Source organism: Megalobrama amblycephala, linkage group LG18, assembly GCF_018812025.1.
Source record: "Megalobrama amblycephala isolate DHTTF-2021 linkage group LG18, ASM1881202v1, whole genome shotgun sequence".
NCBI lineage: Eukaryota > Metazoa > Chordata > Actinopteri > Cypriniformes > Xenocyprididae > Megalobrama > Megalobrama amblycephala.
Window position 1 is genome coordinate 2,124,935 of NC_063061.1, and position 18,925 is coordinate 2,143,859.

The following is an 18,925-nucleotide window of genomic DNA, read 5'->3' on the forward strand; positions in this document are numbered from 1 at the left end:
CTCAATTAAGCGTCTTCAACTCGAGCTCTGATACACCCCCCCCAGTGAATAAATATAGGATGTGATTACATAAGGCAAGGTACCTGAGATGAAGGTGGAGTTTGGGGAGGTGGAGGGATGCTGAAACAGCTGAGACTGAAGAGAGGTAAGCAGCTGCTTATATACTCTGGCTGTTGATTGGAAGATTATATGGGCTCGCTCCTCCCTAAATTACGTTTAGGAACTTCACTAAAAATTGGATGTGCCTAAACTTCAGTTAAACAAAGACAAAACTGAAGTCATTGCGTTTGGAAACAAAGATGAAGTTCTCAAAGTGAACATGTACCTTCACTCTAGGGGTCAAACAACTAAAAATCAAGTCAGGAATCTTGGTGTGATTTTGGAGTCAGACCTGAGTTTCAGTAGCCATGTAAAGACAGTAACTAAATCAGCATATTATCATCTCAAAAATATTGCAAGAATTACATGCTTTGTCTCCAGTCAAGACTTAGAGAAACTTGTTCATCCTTTCATCACCAGCAGGGTGGATTATTGTAATGGACTCCTCACTGGTCTTCCCAAAAAGACCATAAGACAGCTGCAGCTCGTACAGAACGCTGCTGCCAGGATTCTGAGCAGAACCAGAAAACATGAACACATCACACCAGTCCTCAGGTCCTTGCACTGGCTTCCAGTTGCATTTAGAATTGATTTTAAAGTACTGTTACTTGTTTATATCACTCAATGGCCTAGGACCTCAATGCATTGCAGATATGCTCATAGAATATAAACCTAACAGATCACTCAGATCATCAGGATCAAGTGACTTAGAAATACCAAGGGTTCACTCAAAGCAAGGAGAGTCTGCTTTTAGCCGTTACACCAGCCGCAGCTGAACCAGCTTCCAGAAGAGATCAGATGTGCTCCAACAGTAGCCACATTCAAATCCAAACTCAAAACATATCTTTTTATCTATGCATTTGCTGATTGAGCACTGTGCTATGTCCGAACTGTTTGCATTTTATTTTATACGTATTATCTTTTTATTCTTTTAATTCCTTTTCCTGTTTTTATTTCATTTTTGATATATTTTATATCTTTTATGTATCATCTTGTTATTTCTGACTTTTAATGCATTTTAAATATTGCTGTCTGGTTGAAAGAGCTGGGAGAATTAGGAAGAAAGTGATTAGGTTAAAATTTGGGGGACAAACCATGGGGAAATTTGAGCTGTGGTGCATGGTTAAGATATCTCTGGATTACAGTCAGGACACTTTCCAAAGGGGAAATTTGAACTGTGTTGCATAGAGAAGATATCTCCGGAAGGGGGATTAGGGCTGTGTGGCGCAGTTTGAGGTGTCTTGGCAAAAGGAGAGATTGAAACTTTGTTTATCAGTTTGAAGTACCTTAACTGGTAGCAGTCCTATCGTGTGAGGAAGATCAATTCAGATCTGCTCTGATGGATAGAACCGTTTAGATCCACTCTGACGGACAACAACAACAATAACAAAAAAACTCCATAAGACTTCCTTGCTCATCCATCCAGATAGCAAAATTCTGTTTTTACTGTTATTTCTATTCCTTATGTTCTATTTTTATTATTCTTTATGTAAAGCATTTTGAATTACCATTGTGTATGAAATGTGCTATACAAATAAAATTGCCTTGCCTTGCCTAAACTTGTTATATCATCAAAATCAAAATGTATGTTAGACCCTATACCAACTAAGCTATTCAAAGAGATCCTTCCAGAAGTCATAGATCCTCTTCTTAATATCGTTAATTCATCTTTATCACTAGGATACGTACCAAAAACTTTTAAGCTGGCTATTATTAAACCTCTTATTAAAAAAACACAACTTGATCCTAGAGAAATAGTCAATTACAGGCCGATCTCAAATCTCACTTTTCTGTCAAAAATACTAGAAAAGGCAGTATCATCACAACTATGTTCCTTTTTTAGAAAGAAATAGTATCTGCGAGGATTTCCAGTCAGGATTTAGACCACACCATAGTACTGAGACTGCTCTCATTAGAGTTACTAATGATTTGCTCTTATCATCAGATCGTGGTTGTATCTCTCTATTAGTGTTACTGGATCTTAGTGCTGCATTTGACAATATCGGTCACAATATTCTTTGGAATAGACTTATGTTGGCATTAGTGGAATTGCATTGGCATGGTTCAAATCATACCATTCTCTCACCATTATCATTTTGTAGCAGTAAATGAAGAGGCATCATATCGATCCAAGTTCAATATGGAGTACCGCAAGGCTCAGTACTAGGACCGCTGCTGTTTACTCTGTACATGCTACCCTTGGGAGATATCATTAGGAAGCATGGTTTTAGTTTTCACTGTTATGCTGATGATACTAAGCTCTATATTTCATTGCCAATGTTGCCTCTGGCTTGCTTAGTTGGGGACAATTAATATTCAACAATATTACTGATTTGATCACTGACACTACTGGATGAGCAGTTTTATAGCTGAATTTGAATGTTTGCATCATTGAGCCGTTATTTTCCTGTTCATCGCTGTAAAGCTGCTTTGAAACAATCTGTATTGTATAAAATGCTGTAGAAATAAAGCTGACTTGACTCAGAACATAACACTTTGTGCTACATTTATTGTTTTAGGGAGTGATAAACTCTTTGTTCTCTGCTAAAGGAAAACACAAGAACATTTTTAATATAATTTCCCAGGACATTTTACATTTTCATATATTTTACATGTTCTCCAGGACTGAAAAATTAGTCATTAGTTTTCCAAGTTTTTCAGGACACAAGGGAACCCTGTAAGGGCTTTTTATGCATGACAATTTGTCCACGTTGAGCACAGATGTTGGCATATCTGTTGGCAGGTCGACACACTCTCTCCAGTATCAGGTCCTATCTGGGCATTATGAAGTTCTTTACTTGAGAAGTTCTTCCCACACAGTTTGCAGCTGAAAGCGGCCTCTCTAGTGTGACTTGTTATGTGGGTATAAAGGTTTTTTTTATGCCTGAAACTGTGTCCACACTGAGGGCATGTGTACGGTTTCTCTCCGGTGTGAACTCTCATATGGACCGTAAGGTTCTGTTTTTGAGTGAAATGTTTTCCACACTGTTGGCAGGGGAAAGGCTTCTCTCCAGTGTGAATTCTCATGTGGTCATTAAGGCTTCCTTTATGTGTAAAACCTCTTCCACATTGAGGGCATGTGAAAGGCTTCACTCCTGTGTGAATTCTTATGTGGGTATAAAGGTTTTTTTTATGCCTGAAACTCAGTCCACACTGAGGGCAAGTGTACGGCCTCTCTCCACTGTGAACTCTCATGTGGCTTTTAAGGCTTCCTTTTTCAGTGAAACTATTTCCACACTGATGGCAGGTGAAGTTACTGTTAGATTTGGTCTTCTGAGCTCTTTCTTCTGAGCTCTTCTCAGAGTCATCTTGCTCTTCCATTTCAACTAGTGCTTCACTCTCCTCTTTCAGCGCCATCAGGTCTAAAGCGGAAAAAGACAAATTCAAGTTAACACCAGTTGTCACAAAGCACTAATCTGAAAGCATTAAAGCGTCAAAACAAACAACAAGTTTGACAGATCCTATATGCACTATAAGCGTATGGTCTGAGCACTGACAGGCTGACTTCAACCTCTGCAGCAATGCTGGCAGCACTCATACATCTATTTCCCAAACACAACCTCTGGATATGACACTGAGCATGTGCATCAACTTCTTTGGTCGACCATGGCGAGGCCTGTTCTGAGTGGAACCTGTCCTTTTAAACCGCTGTATGGTCTTGGCCACCGTGCTGCAGCTCAGTTTCAGGGTCTTGGCAATCTTCCTACAGCCTACGCCATCTTTATGTAGAGCAACAATTCTTTGTTTCAGATCCTCAGAGGGTTCTTTGCCATGAGGTGCCATGTTGAACTTCCAGTGACCAGTATGAGAGAGTGAGAGCGATAACACCAAATTTAACACACCTGGTCCCCATTCACACCTGAGACCTTGTAACATTAATGAGTCACATGACACCGGGGAGAGAAAATGGCTAATTGGCCCCAATTTGGACATTTTCACTTAGGGGTGTATTCGCTTTTGTGAGATACTGTATTCTTACACACTAGCATCATCAAGTGCCCTATACAGGGTAATCTACAAAGTGTAATCTATAATATCATTAAATAACAACAAAGATAAATTATCTGTATATAATATTTAATTCATTTATAGCAACAAGTCTGTAGTGACACTTGAACCCTCATATTTGTAGGTTTTGTGTCATCTGAGGACAAGGTTTGATTCTGACAGTGAAAAATATGTTTTTGACTAAAATATTTGATTCTGATGTGAAAGTTTGAGGTTTGTTGGTGTTCTAAGATTGTATTTATAGTTGTGCTTTAATTAGGACACTCATATGACATTCTTCAAAAATATCATTCCTTTCAGTAGCGGTGGATATTTGAATAAGGAGTTCAGCTGTGAGAATGAAACCAACCTGTTTGTTCCTCAGTCTCTTCATGTTTCACTCTGAACGTTTCTTCAATCTTCACATCTTCACTCTCCTCTTTAATCAACGCCATCTTTATAATAGTGTGTCACATGGATCTCAGATGCTTCTCCAGGAGTTTTTGGACACTGTCATGTTTAAGATGAAAATTATTAACAGAAACGAAAATAAATCTCAGGGTGCTTCTCAATCAGTTCCCTAGTAGTCAGCGCACTGGCAAGGGACTCGGTCTGAGTGATAGTTAAAGGCCTTAAATTATCTTATTTAAAAATATATAAATATAAATTATACAGAAAGTTCATAAGTAGGTTTTTATGATTTATATTTGGTATTCAATTATTTGTGCATCACATGTAAGACAACCAATGATTGCATTCGGACCGAATACAATGATTGGGCGAACATTTGTTTTCATATTTCAACCAGCAGGTGTCATCAACGTGCGGTGATTCGAGCGATTCAAATCACTGAATCATTTTACGAATGATTCGGTTCAATTGACTCGGAGTTTCAAAAAAGCTGTTTCTCTCATCACTTCTTTCCAGTACCTGAATTCGTGTTTACGATGTACTGATTCACGTTATAGAGAGCGAAATGAGACTGTTACACAAGTGTGGATGATATTTACTCACAAAAACAGTTCATTCATATTAAATAAAGCATTACAACGTTACATTCAAGAATAATTAAATTACTTCACATAGCTTGTAAAAAATATTAAATTGACTGAACAGTTTGCATTGATTTAAACACTTTAAATGCGTAAAAACACAAACCTTTCTTCAGATGAACCACAACAGACCCAGGAGTACGGCGCTGCTCTATGACGTCACATCGCCATATCAAAATAAAAGTCCCGTTTACGCGCTACGATTTTTACTCTTTTTTTTTTTTTTCCAGTGAGTTTCTAATTATAATCAGATGCTGGATGACAAACTTCATATTTTAAATCAAAATTCATATTCTCAATGGGGTCTTTCAGACACAACTATGGATAGACATGCACAGACACAGATAATTCTGCTGTACTACATAATCAACATCACACATTTGTAATGTTGGCATATTTATTGCACAATATTCCCATAAAAACTGGGAAACAAAGATAAGGTCAAAAGGAGAAACATTATGTACAAATACATCAATAATATCTAAGCAGTATATACAGCAAACATTTACCAACGCATGCCAAGTAAATAAATTAAAATGTTTGTTGTTGTTGTATAAAGAAATAATTAGATATAAATACATATTCTGGAGAAGACAAGTGGATACAGATTTGTTTTTGTTTCTTTACAAAATGAAATAAATTGCAAGTTTCCCCACAGAAGCATCTCGTACATGATTTAACCTGCAATGCCTCGTATAGCCTGCTTTCTCCATGTCACGTTGATTAAGACTGTATGGTTCGACCCAAAGACAAAGTAAGCAAACCAATCATAAACATGTACGCTTATATTAAATCATTGCATCTTTCATCCATTTCTGTTATTTCATCAGTAAACAATGTGGCTGCAAGCTAAGAATAGTCATTACATGAAGTTTCAGCATTTCAATCCTGAAAATAAATGATTGTTGAATGTCCCTGGATCAGTGTTACAATAAAAGTCCAGCACAAATCCAATGTAGTGAGTGGTGACCATCACATCTCTCTCTCCCAATGTGTTCCTCCACAAACAAACATCACACAGCACGACTATTCAAATAAAAATACCTTTTTTCCCCACATAGTTAAAGTGACTTTGCCGGAAAAACAAAAAAAAAATCGAATCCTCAGAGCTCATTCATGGGAAATCGTGCCATGGTTTCATCTTTATTGGGTGGATTTACCTCAAGTGTGTAATTTAACATGTTAGAAAAGTGTGTGTGTGTGTGTGTGTGTGTGAGAAGGTCTGAGGTAGAGCTCTGGAAAAACGACAGGGATAGTTCTCTTGTAAACGGATATCACATGATCACTCACCACCACAATCCATTGAGAACACATGAATCTAAAATCATAAAACTGATTTTATAAGTTCTAAATAAAGTCTTTGCTTCCTATGATGATTTGAAGAAGAAGAAGTTTCAGTGTTTGTTCGTGATGTATGCTTGGATATCTTCTTTGGCTTCTACATTCTGACATTGTGTGAAACAAGAAACAAGACATAAAACATAATGTGGTATATGGAATTAAAAAAACTGTCCGTTTGTCAAAAAGTGACAGTCACGAGAGTGTTTCTGGGAATCTCCGGGTTTCGTCCGCCGCCGCTACCTGATGGCAGAGCATCTGTCCTGCAGTCTGCTCACCCTGAGACCGATCCCAGTGAACACCCAGCCTCCCTGCTCCGTTCCAAGAGTCCCAGGAGCTTCACGGTGCTCGTCCAGGCGTCCCGTACCTGGAGAAGCCGGCACAGCTGCCGGCGCGGGAATGGAGTCTCTCGCTCTCTCCATATGTGGTCTATAGGAGGATCTGGGCCACGTACGGCGAGTGTGTGCTTGCTATGGCCGCCAGCAGGGGCAGGTCGTTAGACTCGATCCTGTGGGAATGAAGGACATCAGATCGTTGGCATTGGTCAGAGATAGCACAACATGCATCACGACTGGTAGAAGATCTTACCCCAGAACCATGCCCAGCTCCTTCACATGCACCCTTGTCTGTCCCTTCAGGTACTCCGCCAGCATTTTGCTCTTGAAGTACAGTTCCTGCAGCCGGTCCTCCAGGTGCATGATGCACTAAAAAAACAGAGAGTGTCACACACACAGACTGATGAGCTTTTAATGCTCTTAACCCTTGTGCGGTCTTCGTTTGGGAAGTACACTCAGGGTCTTTGGTGTCTCCACAGACTCCAGGCAGCAAAATGTAATTTTACTCCGTTTATTAAAGTTTTTACTTGACATTTGTGAAGTTTTTGGAGGATTTATCATATCTTTTAAATTTATATAAATAAATTAAAAAATATTTTTTAAATAGGTTTTTATACAAAAACAGCTTTTGATGTAAAATTCACTTTATTAAACATTTCTAACTTTCATTCATGGGGATAACATGGATAATTTGACATGGTTTAGTGTGAGATTTTTGTCCGTCTTTTGGAAAATGCAGTTTTAAAAGTAAAAATTGATCACTTTATCCAGTAGATGGCAGCAGAGCTCCACTATTTGCTGTTTGACTGACTGAAAGACATCTTTACACAAGTATTTTCAGCTGGATTCATATCTAAATATTATGAAATCACAATTATGACAATAAAAATTATTTTGTCAAAATTTAGCATTTTTTGTAATAATAAAAAATCAGTTTTTCAATATTGTTACATTATGATGAGACCCCGCTTAGAAAATGGACAAAATTCATCCTCAAAATCAATATTATTGAAAACTTTTTTTTTCAGTACAAAAAAAAAAATGCTAAAAGTATTTAATAATTATTGATGTAAAAATTATTGTCATAATTGTGATTTCATAATATTTAGATATGAATCCAGCTGAAAATACTGTCTTTCAGTCAGTCAAACAGCAAATAGTGGAGCTCTGCTGCCATCTACTGGATAAAGTGATCATTTTTTACTTTTAAAACTGCATTTTCCAAAAGATGGGCAAAAATCTCACACTAAACCATGTCAAATTATCCATGTTATCCCCATGAATGAAAGTTAGAAATGTGGGTCTTTTATAAAGTGAATTTTACATCAAAAGATGTTTTTGTATAAAAACCTACTGAACAAAATATTTTTTTATTTTTTTATATAAATTTAAAAGATATGATAAATCCTCCAAAAACTGCACAAATATGAAGTAAAAACATTAATAAACAGAGTAAAATTACATTTGTTTTTTAAAAAACAATTATTTTGTTACAAAATTACATTTTGTTGCCTGGGGTCTGTAGAGACCCCAAAGACCCTGAGTGTGACTTTTTTTTTTTCTACACTAACATAAAAACAAAATCTCACTCCATTTTTTTTATTTGTAGATCTAGAAAGTGTTAACAACTGTACAAAGTTTCATGTCATTTGGACAAAGAGAACATTTAATTTTAGCAAACGTCATTTGGGGTCTAAAAAGACCCGATAAGGGTTAATGTCACGGTTTACATCATCAGATAGCGAACTGAAGAATGACATGATTGGCTCATTATTGATTACACTGCCATTGTTCAAATGTGAGAAAGCTGCACTCACGAAGTTTGGCGACAGGTTGAGTCGGTAGAGCTGGTACGTGGACTGGAGCAGGTTGGACACGAGGTTGGACACGAGCACTTCCTGTCCCAGCTTTTCGGAGGGTCGTCTCTGGCTGCTGGCCACCTGTACGCTCCACTTATCTGTGTCTGCGATAATGCAGACAGCCTCAGCGATGGGCTCATCCAGCACAGGATGCTAAACAACAACAAAACATTACATTGAAGATTTTCAGTTTTGTTCATTTAAGACCATGATGCTCGGGAGCCGTGGGTGGGACGCATGTGAAAAAGGGTCTATCAACAGTAGTGATTGGGGATTGCATGTAGGGCTGCAACTAATGATTATTTCGAAAACTGATGAATCAGTCGATTATTTATTAAATTATCCACTAGTCAGATTTTTTAAAACATGAAAGAAAAGGAAGTTGCAGTCTTTAAAACTGTCTACTGAAGGTTTTTTTCAGAAAGATGTTTGGTTTTGTCAGCTCTACAATCAGTATGTTGTTAAACAACAGTTCAATTCATTAAACGCAATGCAATTCAATCCCTCACAGCCTCATTTTCATTCCTGTCAAAACTTAAATATGGCACTACCCTGATTAACCCTCTGGTGCTGTTGGGAGATTTTTTGAGCAAAAAAAGAATTTTTTGAATTTTTACTTCATTGGAATGGTACGAAACTTGGTAAAGGTCAAAAATCACGGACATGATTCGAAAAGGTTAAATGGTTCTGAAAAACAAATTCACACTTGTATTGTTCGTGGTCAAAAATGAGCGCACTGAAAATTAATTTAATCTAGTGGAAGCGTTTGGCACTGCGCCCAAACAAAATCTTACTGAAAGCTAATTTTTTGAGATATCAACCTCAAATTTGGAACACATCTTGATTAGATTTATGCCTTTGATTTTCTCAGTTTTACATGTTTTGGAAAAAATACATTTCATGTATAAATTGAAAATGCTACATTTGTGCATTTTTCCTAATAAATGTAAAATTTCATAACTTTTTTCAAGTTCATTTTTTTTTCACTTCAGCAATAATCTGCCAAGTGTCATCTTTAAAAAGAGACCAAACAGTCTGTGCTCCAAAGCATTCAAGATTTCCGCAAATTTAAGTCGGTCAGGTCTATGCTCAAAACGTGTTATCCGCTTGTTAAGTCATGACGTAAGGAACGCCATTTCCGGGTCCAAGCCTCAACTCGTTTCACTTGAGAATGCCATCTCGAGATCCGTTTATGAACGCTATTTATTCATAATAAACATTTCACATTTTAAAGTTAAACATTTAAAATACTTACAGTCTACACAACAGTCTCCATGGTCACAGCATTACAGATATTAATATTTTAGCAATTTATAAAAGATGAATCACAGTCTGGCCATCTGGGATTTTGGTATGGAGATAAAGGTTATTATAATATTTATATTTTAATATATAATATATTAATATTTAATATTTATAATAGTTATTATAATATCTTTGGTAGCATCGTGTGTATATTAGCACAGTTTGTTGTTTTCTTGTGGTATGAGATAGAGCGTTTGGACTCGGAAGCGCTGCCGTGTGACGTCAGACTTAACAACCGAATAACTACTCCATAAATATAATTTAGTACCATAAAATCCTCTAAAAATACAAAATATGAAATAATAGACATTATCAAATTAAAATATAGTACAATCATTTCAATGAAAAAAATTAAATAAATTTTGACCGACACGTGATCAGCACCAAAGGGTTAAAGTCAATTAAGGTCAAACAAATACTTGCATCATTAACGAATATTTTTGATTTTGTCCATTAGTTGTTGCGGCCCTAAGCATAGCTATGAGCGACAGTGATTTAAAAGGGTTAGTTCACCCAAAAATGAAAATAATGTCATTAATTACTCACCCTCGTGTCATTCCACACCCGTAAGACCTTCGTTAATCTTCGGAACGCAGATATTTTTGTTGAAACAAAAGATTCATAACGCTCCGAAGCTTCCTGAAGCAGTGTTTTGAAATCGGCCATCACTATATAAGTCGTTATTTTGTTTTTGTTGGCACAACAAAAATATTCTCGTGGCTTTATAATATTAATATTGAACCACTGAACTCACATGAACTGATTTAAATATGTTTTTAGTACATTAATGGATCTTGAGAGAGGAAATGTCATTGCTCAGGCCTCACTGAGCCATCGGATTTCATCAAAAATATCTTAGATAGATGAACGAAGGTCTTACATGTGTGGAGCGACATGAGGGCGAGTAATAAATGACAATATTTTCATTTTTGGGTGAACTAACCCTTTAAGGCTTAGCAAGTGCCAGCCAGTAGTAGTCAGGTGATCTACTGGAGGCGGTGTTTACCTGCACAGCATGGGCCAGGTCTGACACGAGGTTCTGCCTCAGTTTCTCATCATTGGGGGCTCCGTGCAGAACAAAGTCCGGAACGTATGTAGGACAGTATCCACCAAACAATGACCTCCCAAAGTTTGCAATGCTCGGTTTGGAGTAGTTTTCCACCAGCTTCGCCCTAGCAAACAGAAAATCTCGTTCATTATTGACATTTTTGTTATACAATGGTTCAGATGATCCTTAGCCAGTGGCTTACCCGGGTAACGGCACCTCGAGCTCATCTTGCCAGTCGGCCTGGTCGTCGCCGTACAGCGTTCCATCGGACTCTTGCCTTGGCAGCTCCTGTCCGGCGTCCTCGCTCTCGCTGTCCCCCAGCGCGCTGTCGGAGCTCTCGTTGCGTGGGATCTCCCAGTCGTTCAGTGGGAGGGCTTTCGTTTTGTCCCCAGCTGTGCCTTGTGAAGGGACACACAGCGATATCTCAATACCCTTGTCCTGCTCGGCAGAACAGCAGGTTTTACAGCAGCCCACACTGACATCTCCAGCATTGCACCCACACCCGTCCTTGTCCGACGCCGCGGAGGTCAGTCCATGCACCCGAACTTGGCACCGTTGTAGATTTGGGGCACCTTTTGTCCCTATTTGTGCAGGTGTCGGGAAGACATCATCAATAGTCCTCGTCTCCACCGGGTTGTCATCACTGAAATACTCATCGAACATGTCCGTGCAGTCCCCTTGCACTCTTGGACTCCACTTTACAAACCCGCCATTCTTGCTGTCGTTGGTCTTGATTTGGTCCACTTTAAGCTTCGCCTCGGCGTTACTCTGCCTCTGCTGGATGTCCTTGAGGAGCTTCTTGTGTTTCTTGATCTCCTCCTCCACCTTTAGTTGCCGACTCTCCATGTCAGATTCAGGAGACATAGAGTCTCCGATGAGGAATGTGACTTTGGCAGAGGGTTCGTTCTCGTCGAGATGAAAGGTTGTGAGTGCTGAGCTCTTGTCAGGGGGCTTCTTCTCTAGTGGGACACTGGATGAATGGAGGATCCTGATGGGCACGCCACCAACTTCAACCTCAGGCCGCACATCCTCTGAAACCTCGAGCGAGGTTCTTCTTTCACACGGCGAGGTGGATCCGATCTTTACCACGGTTTCCACCCGAGTCTCGAGCCGCGGGCTCCCGGCCTCCCTGCAGACAGGTGCGTCTCCCTCCGGTACCGCGGGACGCTTGTGTTCGTCTGGGGCTTCTGCGTCCGTGTACGTGCTGCGGTCATCAGAGGGGTATCCGCCCTCTGCCTCGGCACCTTGGGACAGGTAGTCTTGGCTCGGCTTGTGTACCGTGACCAGTACGTAGTCGGACTCTTCCACTTCTCCGCGGCGCAGCGAGGTGGTGATGAGCGAGCCGGGCATGACGATGGCCACGTCCTCGGCACTCTCCAGCAGGTGCGTTTCCAGTAACTCTGAGCAGCGGATGAAGTACGTCAGCACGTAGAGAAGACGCTGAACCAGCTCCTGACGTCGGCCAACCACCACCGTACGGGACAGACGCACAGGTGAGCCGATTGCCCCATACAGGTCACCTAAAGCAAACACAACCTTATTAACCAAGACAATTCATACACATTTGCCCAAATATGGACATCTATGGATATGACATCATTGCACTATAGAAACTTCACAAGTATGGCTAGGCTTAGAGTCGTTGGTTCCAAGGCTGTAAGCGTATAAGTAGAATTTGGGCCAAGACAAGAAAAAATCCTGAAATCATAATGCTAATTTATTTTAAACCGGCTTCAACACTAGCTGGTTCAGGTGTGGTTATTTGCATCTACACTCCACTAGATGGCGAAATGCACAAAAATCTTTGCACTCTTGTAAGCTTTATTTACCAAGCTGTGCCCAGAGAGGGTTGTAGGGATGTGTTTTTGCCAGCATGTCCACACTCGGTGAGGAGTGCTTCTCCAGGAAGATCTTAAGGGGTGGTTGACCGTTGGGCATGACTGTGGGCACCCAGGCAAGATGGTTAGTGAGAACTGCAGTGAGAAGCGCTGGGAGGAATCTAAAGGCAAGAGAGAAAGCAAGCAACAACAACATGGTTACGAAACCACCCAGAACTCATCACAGCCTTGAGAAGTACACATGACGTTACTCAACTGGTTCTTGGAGGCTTGCTCCATGAGCAGGGCCAGCTCCCTCATGAAGTGCCCACAAAGCTGGTTCTTTTCGGGTGGACCCGACATCATGGTGAGCCAGACGGGCTCGGACACACGTGGCATCGTGTACAGGTTGCAGATGGTCGTCCTGCAGGGCATCCGCACACAGACACACACACACAAAGACAGAAGAGCTTTTGTCAACAGCTGAAACAAAGAGCGTTTCAGTTGCACAGGGCTGCCCCGGCTGGGAAAGACCTTTCAGCATATTTAACGTCTGGAAATGTCATGCAGCCCGGGAATATGGGCCGCAGTCCAGAGTTTAACACACTAGGAGATCAGGAAAAGACTGAGCCGTCATGAGTAGGACTGCTTTCTCCTCTTTTTTTTGAAAGAAGATCTCAGGAGCAACTTTAAAGGGTTAGTTCACTTCAGAATTAAAATTTCCTGATAATTTACTCAACAAAATGTTAATGTATTTCGAAAAGAAATGAAGGTTTTTGAGGAAAACATTCCAGGATTTTCTCCATATAGTGGACTTCACTGGGGTTCAACGGGTTGAAGGTCCAAATGTCAGTTTCAGTGCAGCTTCAAAGAGCTCTACATGATCCCAGACGAGGAATAAGAGTCTTATCTAGAGAAACCATCGGACATTTTCTAAAAAAAATAAACATTATATACTTTTTAACCACAAATGCTCATCTTGCACTGCTCTGTGATGCTCCACGCATGACATAATCATGTTGAAAAGGTCACGCGTGACGCAAGCTGAAGTACTACGGTAGGGTGAAAAACCTTTTCTCCTCCACCTTCAAAATCGTCTGACATCCTTGTTTAACTCTTTGCATGTTCACTTTGTAAACACTGGATCGGTACTTCTGCCGAAGTCACATATGACCTATCCAACGTGATTACATAATGCGTGCCGCATCGTAGAGCAGTGCAAGTATATAAAGTTTTTTATTGTTTTTTTAGGAAATGTCCGATGGTTTCTCTAGATCAGACTCTTATTCCTCGTCTGGGATCATGTAGAGCTCTTTGAAGCTGCACTGAAACTGACATTTGGACCTTCAACCCGTTGAACCCCAGTGAAGTCCACTATATGGAGAAAAATCCTGGAATGTTTTCCTCAAAAACCTTCATTTCTTTTCCACTGAAGAAAGACATCTTAGATGACATGGGAGTAAATTATCAGGAAATTTTAATTCTGAAGTGAACTAATCCTTATATACTAATCTGCAACAGCAAAAGTGAACTGGAGCACAGTGAGGAGATCTCCCACATGTTGTTTACCATTACTGGTGCTGATTAGGCACTGGGAAAGATGCAGATGTTTGCACAAACACCTGAGCGTACTGCTAACAACCTGACACTTGGAAACGGGACAAAATACTCCCTTTCCAAGTCGTACTACACTTCCCAGTACTGAAGTTAGTCTGCAGTGACCTATAAAAAGCCTCATGCAGAAGCAGCAGCTAACAGACAGAACGGTTTTAGCACTGGATTAGGTAAGAGTTATGAAGCTCTGAGGTCTTCTTTCATAAACCCTGAAATGAGGACTGACAGAAAGCGACACGCGCTAAATGTCCGTCACTTCAAATCAGGGCTGGGTGATTATTTATGCAATAAGATATGAGAGGAATTCACAATAACACAACTTCACGTGTATAAACCCCTACTACATATTAACAATATTTTACTAAAAGTTAATAAATGCATTGAATATCACTGCATGATAATACTACTAATAAATATTGATGTTTATGTATTGTTATACTGCTGCATAAACACTAATTTAAATGTAAAACAGCACTAAATTAAAATTATATTAAGCAAAACCTAATCTTACTGCAAGTAAAACACTTCATATTGATGCACTATGATCAAGCCTCTTTTCCTCTTCTTCTGGCAGATCTCTGACCTCACAACCCTGAGGAGGAACGCTAAAGCTCAGGTGTATAATTAGCCCACTGGAGGTGGGAAATCTGAAATATTTGTTTGTCTGTTCGCTTGCACATTATTGACTATTCTGGTCCGTCCTGACAGTATGCGAGGGAGATAAGGTTTCTGTGGCACTGCGGTCAGGTTGCTCTGGCCACAGACCAACAAGCATATGACTTGGAGGTATGAGAGGGTTCATAGTGGATCAGCTCTGAAGCACTGACACGGACGGAGCTTATTTTATACAGACCAGAAGCCCTTGTGGCCTTCTGCTCCGGTTCCTCCACAAGAGATTTAAGGATATGTTTGATATGGTTAATAGTTCTGCTCCTTTTTATAAGCATTATTATTATATACCAATAAATTAATGATCAGGTTAAAGCTCATACTACATAGAATTCATTGATTTCTGCTGTTTTAAAGTGCCCCTATTATTCTATTTTAAGGGTTCCTAATTTTATTTTGTCGTTTACATGCATCCAAGTCAAAACACTTTAATTTTCTCATAATATCCACTGCAGCATCAGCTCTTTTCTCTCAGTGTCTGAAAGAGTTCAATCAAGGATTTGGTCTCTCTAAACCCCGCCTTTCTGAGAGCTGCTCTGCTCTGATTGGTCAAAAACCAGACGCTCATTATCATATCTGAATCTCAGCTCTTTGATACGAACAGTAACGATGGCGTCAGTTTTACCGCATCAATCTCATCAAAATGAATTTGCTTTGGCAGCAGAAAACATGAACAACACGAACCAAACTCATCCAGTTTCAGATACAACTACAGTGATTGAGGGCAGGGCAAAGAGACACTGATCAGCCAATCAAGACCAGAGGCTGGGATTATGCAAATGAGCTACAAACCTAAGTAGGTTCAGCAGGAAGACTGGAATTACTGACGACTTGTTTCAGGGAGACAATAACTCCATTAATCTGCACAATCTGGAAAAAGCTTAATAGGAGCACTTCCCTCGTCTGCCATTGGTCAACCAAACAGACCGGTGCTGCTGTTTGTCTAACCCAGCTAACAATTTTTGTTCCCAAAAATGTTAGTTTTGGCTCCCATAACGTTATTGTTTTTGATTAGCCAGGAAAGTTCTTTTAATGGAAATAGAACGTTAGTTTTTGGTTTGTAGAACGTTATTCTAATGTTAATTTAACGTTCCCATAATGTTATTTTAACAGCCGTATAGTAATAATTAAATAATAATAATTACTAATAAATAGCCTATAATCAGTATTAATCAAAACAAAACTTGTTTTATTTGTTGCTTAATTAATAAAAGAAATCTGAGAACATCAACCATCATATGTAAGATTTAATATTAAATTTGTCCATTAATATGTAAGATTTTCACAGGGTACCAAGATTTTAAAATTCTTCAGCACCAAACAACAATGACTTCAACACAGTATGTGGTTTTTAAAACATGAATAAAGTTGGATTTATCTGATCATTTTGATTCTAAAGTCTGTATTATGCTGTATAATGTCTACAACTGCTGTATTAAACTGATTTTAAACTAAGCTAAAGGTTAGATATAAAAATAATAACCTAAAAATAACCATTAGGGAAAGTTCTGTACAAGTTATTTTTAGGTTATTGAAAAATAACCTCCCTGCAACGTTCTGGAAATGTTATTTTATGGTTGCAAAAAATAAAACCTAAAAAGAACGTTCTTGGAACGTTTACTCCAAGTATGATTGACAGGTTGATTTTTGTTTTTACTTCTTCGAAATGTATAATGTTTCTTGCCGCCATGAACATGATGCCAGGGTTATCGTGTGAATTGTGTCAAAGGTCATCGTGCTCAGTGCAGCAGCAGGAAACTGTGACAGGCTGTGTCATTTACACAGAACAGAAGTAGATTAAACACTTGCAATGATTCAGTATACTATAGCGCGTGAAGAGTGAAAGCGCTCCCAGATCAGTGTTGTGTGTCTCGCGTCACATGAGTGGATTACTGGGTCAAAGGTCCAATAAACTTTTGGCTGGACGTTTAGTGGATGCAAATAAACAAAACACCTGCTGAGCAGCGTTCAGACGTGTCACCACAAACTCACCTAAACTCATTGAGGCCGTCCACCATTCGACTGTAAGCCAAAGCTCTCTGGCTGGCATCAGCTGACCTGCGGCTCAGTATCATAGCCTGCGAACAGAGAGCCACACATCGTAAGAGAGTAAAGAGAGTCGGTAAACCTTTTCACAAAAACACAAATCAAGTCTAACCTGCTCAATGGCACTTTTGAGCTTGTTCATGTGGCTCTCGAAGAGCGGAAAGTGAGAGAAGAAAAAGTCCTGGAACTTGGCGTTTTCTTCCTCATTGGGCGAGAGCAGAAAGATGACGCCAATAGCGATCTTCTTCTTCCTGGCGACGCCCAGACTCGGCCCACTGTTCTCATCAGACATGTTGAAGCTCTCCTCCACAGACCTGCAATGCAAACAAGTTACACTGGGAAATCCAGTCGTCTAGCCATCACAATTTGGTCCTTGTCAAACTCACTCAAATCCATTTTTCCTGCTTCTAACATCAACTTTGAGGACAAAATGTTCACTTGCTGCCTAATATATCCAACAGGTGCCGTGATGAAGAGATGATCAGTGTCATTCACTTCACCTGTCAGTGCTTATAATGTTATGCCTGATTGGTGTTATCCTTAGTGTAAAATAAATATGGTGATGTAAGACTTCTGGTCATCTTGTGTGTGTGTGTGTGTGTAATACACAAGTGTGTTAATCGCACCATCGAGGGAAGACTCCGTTCTCCAAGCTGGTGGTCTGGCTGCGTAACCAGCGCCGCTGATAGCTACTGGCACAGCTACTGGTGAGAGAGGATCCTGGCGATGGGAACGGGGTGATCAAGAGGCTGCTTAAAGACGCTGCGGGCAGAAGAGAGGAGCAGAAGGTCAGCGAGTTCACACGTCCACCCCACAGGAGCGCAACACACTCACACATACAGCTCACACTTCTTAAACTAACCTTCTGTCATCATATACTTGCCCTCATTTCTTATTAATTAATTGGTTTATTTGAATATGGACAGTACAAAAAACATGATTCCAGTCTTGTACATTGACAATATAGCATACGTTAATGTGCATCTCGCATATACGAGATTTGTCAGACGCTTAGGCAACGAATCGTCCGCCATGGTCTTGTCAGTCATCTCGTCACTTACTCTCGTTATGTAATAATTTATTACATTTCAATGTGCGTAACTGGTTTGTGTTAAACCAGCGCCTAAACCGTTCAAAACCGGTACGACTTTCTTTCCTCTCTGGAAAATAAAATGTTTTGAAGAGTCCAAACACTGATTTCAGATCATTGATTGATCAAGATTTTAAACATGCTGCAACTACACTGAAAAAAATAAAAATGGTGTAGGACTTATTTGAAAAAACCTAAGAAATCAATTTGCAAGAAAGTTGCATAAATAATTACAAAGAAACAGTAAGTAACACATTAAACGTGAAATTTGAATGAAGTAGAAACAGTATTTTCTAGTAAAACTTACTCCAATAATCAGTTTTATTTACAAATTCTGATTTTGTTGTTGTTGTTGTTTTGTTTTTTTTACAGTGTACAGATATTTGGCTATTGATTAACATTGTGTTGGGTAAACAGTCCAACAACAAAAGTAATTTCAGAGGCAGAGCACATAATTAAAATTTAAAGTTCTCCTTTGGGCTGAAGAATCAATCCCAACATGTTCAAGTAAAAACTGATTTCATGTTACTTAGCCTCTGTTTTCAGAGATGTCAGAATGAAGGGACACACTCCAACAGCTCAACGGAGATGAAACACATGTGCCGACCCAGACCTGAATTAGCCTCCTCATTTACTAGTGCAGGCTGGCAGTTTTGGGAAGGGCTA

At 39.6% G+C, this 18,925-nt stretch overlaps 2 protein-coding genes across 4 annotated transcripts in view; both read right to left on the bottom strand.

The window, feature by feature from the left end:
• Positions 1–2,588: 2,588 nt before the first annotated feature.
• On the bottom strand, positions 2,589–5,338 carry LOC125253088 (gastrula zinc finger protein XlCGF49.1-like). Its single transcript, XM_048166865.1, has 3 exons — positions 5,245–5,338; positions 4,457–4,596; positions 2,589–3,461 (listed from the first exon to the last, which is right to left on the bottom strand). Exons 2-3 carry the CDS (start codon positions 4,539–4,541, stop codon positions 2,788–2,790), a joined length of 759 nt encoding a protein of 252 aa, XP_048022822.1. The 5' UTR covers positions 4,542–4,596; positions 5,245–5,338; the 3' UTR covers positions 2,589–2,787.
• Positions 5,339–5,521: 183 nt separating this feature from the next.
• Positions 5,522–18,925, bottom strand: part of fnip1 (folliculin interacting protein 1) — a 35,992-nt gene continuing 22,588 nt past the window's right edge. For all 3 annotated transcript variants that reach the window (XM_048166848.1, XM_048166846.1, XM_048166847.1), the window contains 10 exons: positions 17,796–17,931; positions 17,282–17,483; positions 17,116–17,201; positions 13,118–13,264; positions 12,853–13,022; positions 11,226–12,543; positions 10,982–11,147; positions 8,629–8,823; positions 7,065–7,180; positions 5,522–6,984 (listed from right to left, as the gene is read on the bottom strand). In XM_048166848.1, the coding sequence (XP_048022805.1) occupies positions 6,906–6,984; positions 7,065–7,180; positions 8,629–8,823; positions 10,982–11,147; positions 11,226–12,543; positions 12,853–13,022; positions 13,118–13,264; positions 17,116–17,201; positions 17,282–17,483; positions 17,796–17,931 (2,615 nt within the window). In that variant the 3' untranslated portion in view covers positions 5,522–6,905. The remainder of the gene's footprint in view (positions 6,985–7,064; positions 7,181–8,628; positions 8,824–10,981; positions 11,148–11,225; positions 12,544–12,852; positions 13,023–13,117; positions 13,265–17,115; positions 17,202–17,281; positions 17,484–17,795; positions 17,932–18,925) is intronic.

Excerpts from the sequence above, each read along its gene's own strand:
- LOC125253088 (XM_048166865.1), bottom strand. The coding sequence starts at position 4,541 with ATGGCGTTGATTAAAGAGGAGAGTGAAGATGTGAAGATTGAAGAAACG. Across the intron at positions 3,462-4,456 it reads AGAGACTGAGGAACAAACAG|ACCTGATGGCGCTGAAAGAG; the intron begins GTTGGTTTCATT and ends TTTCCGCTTTAG.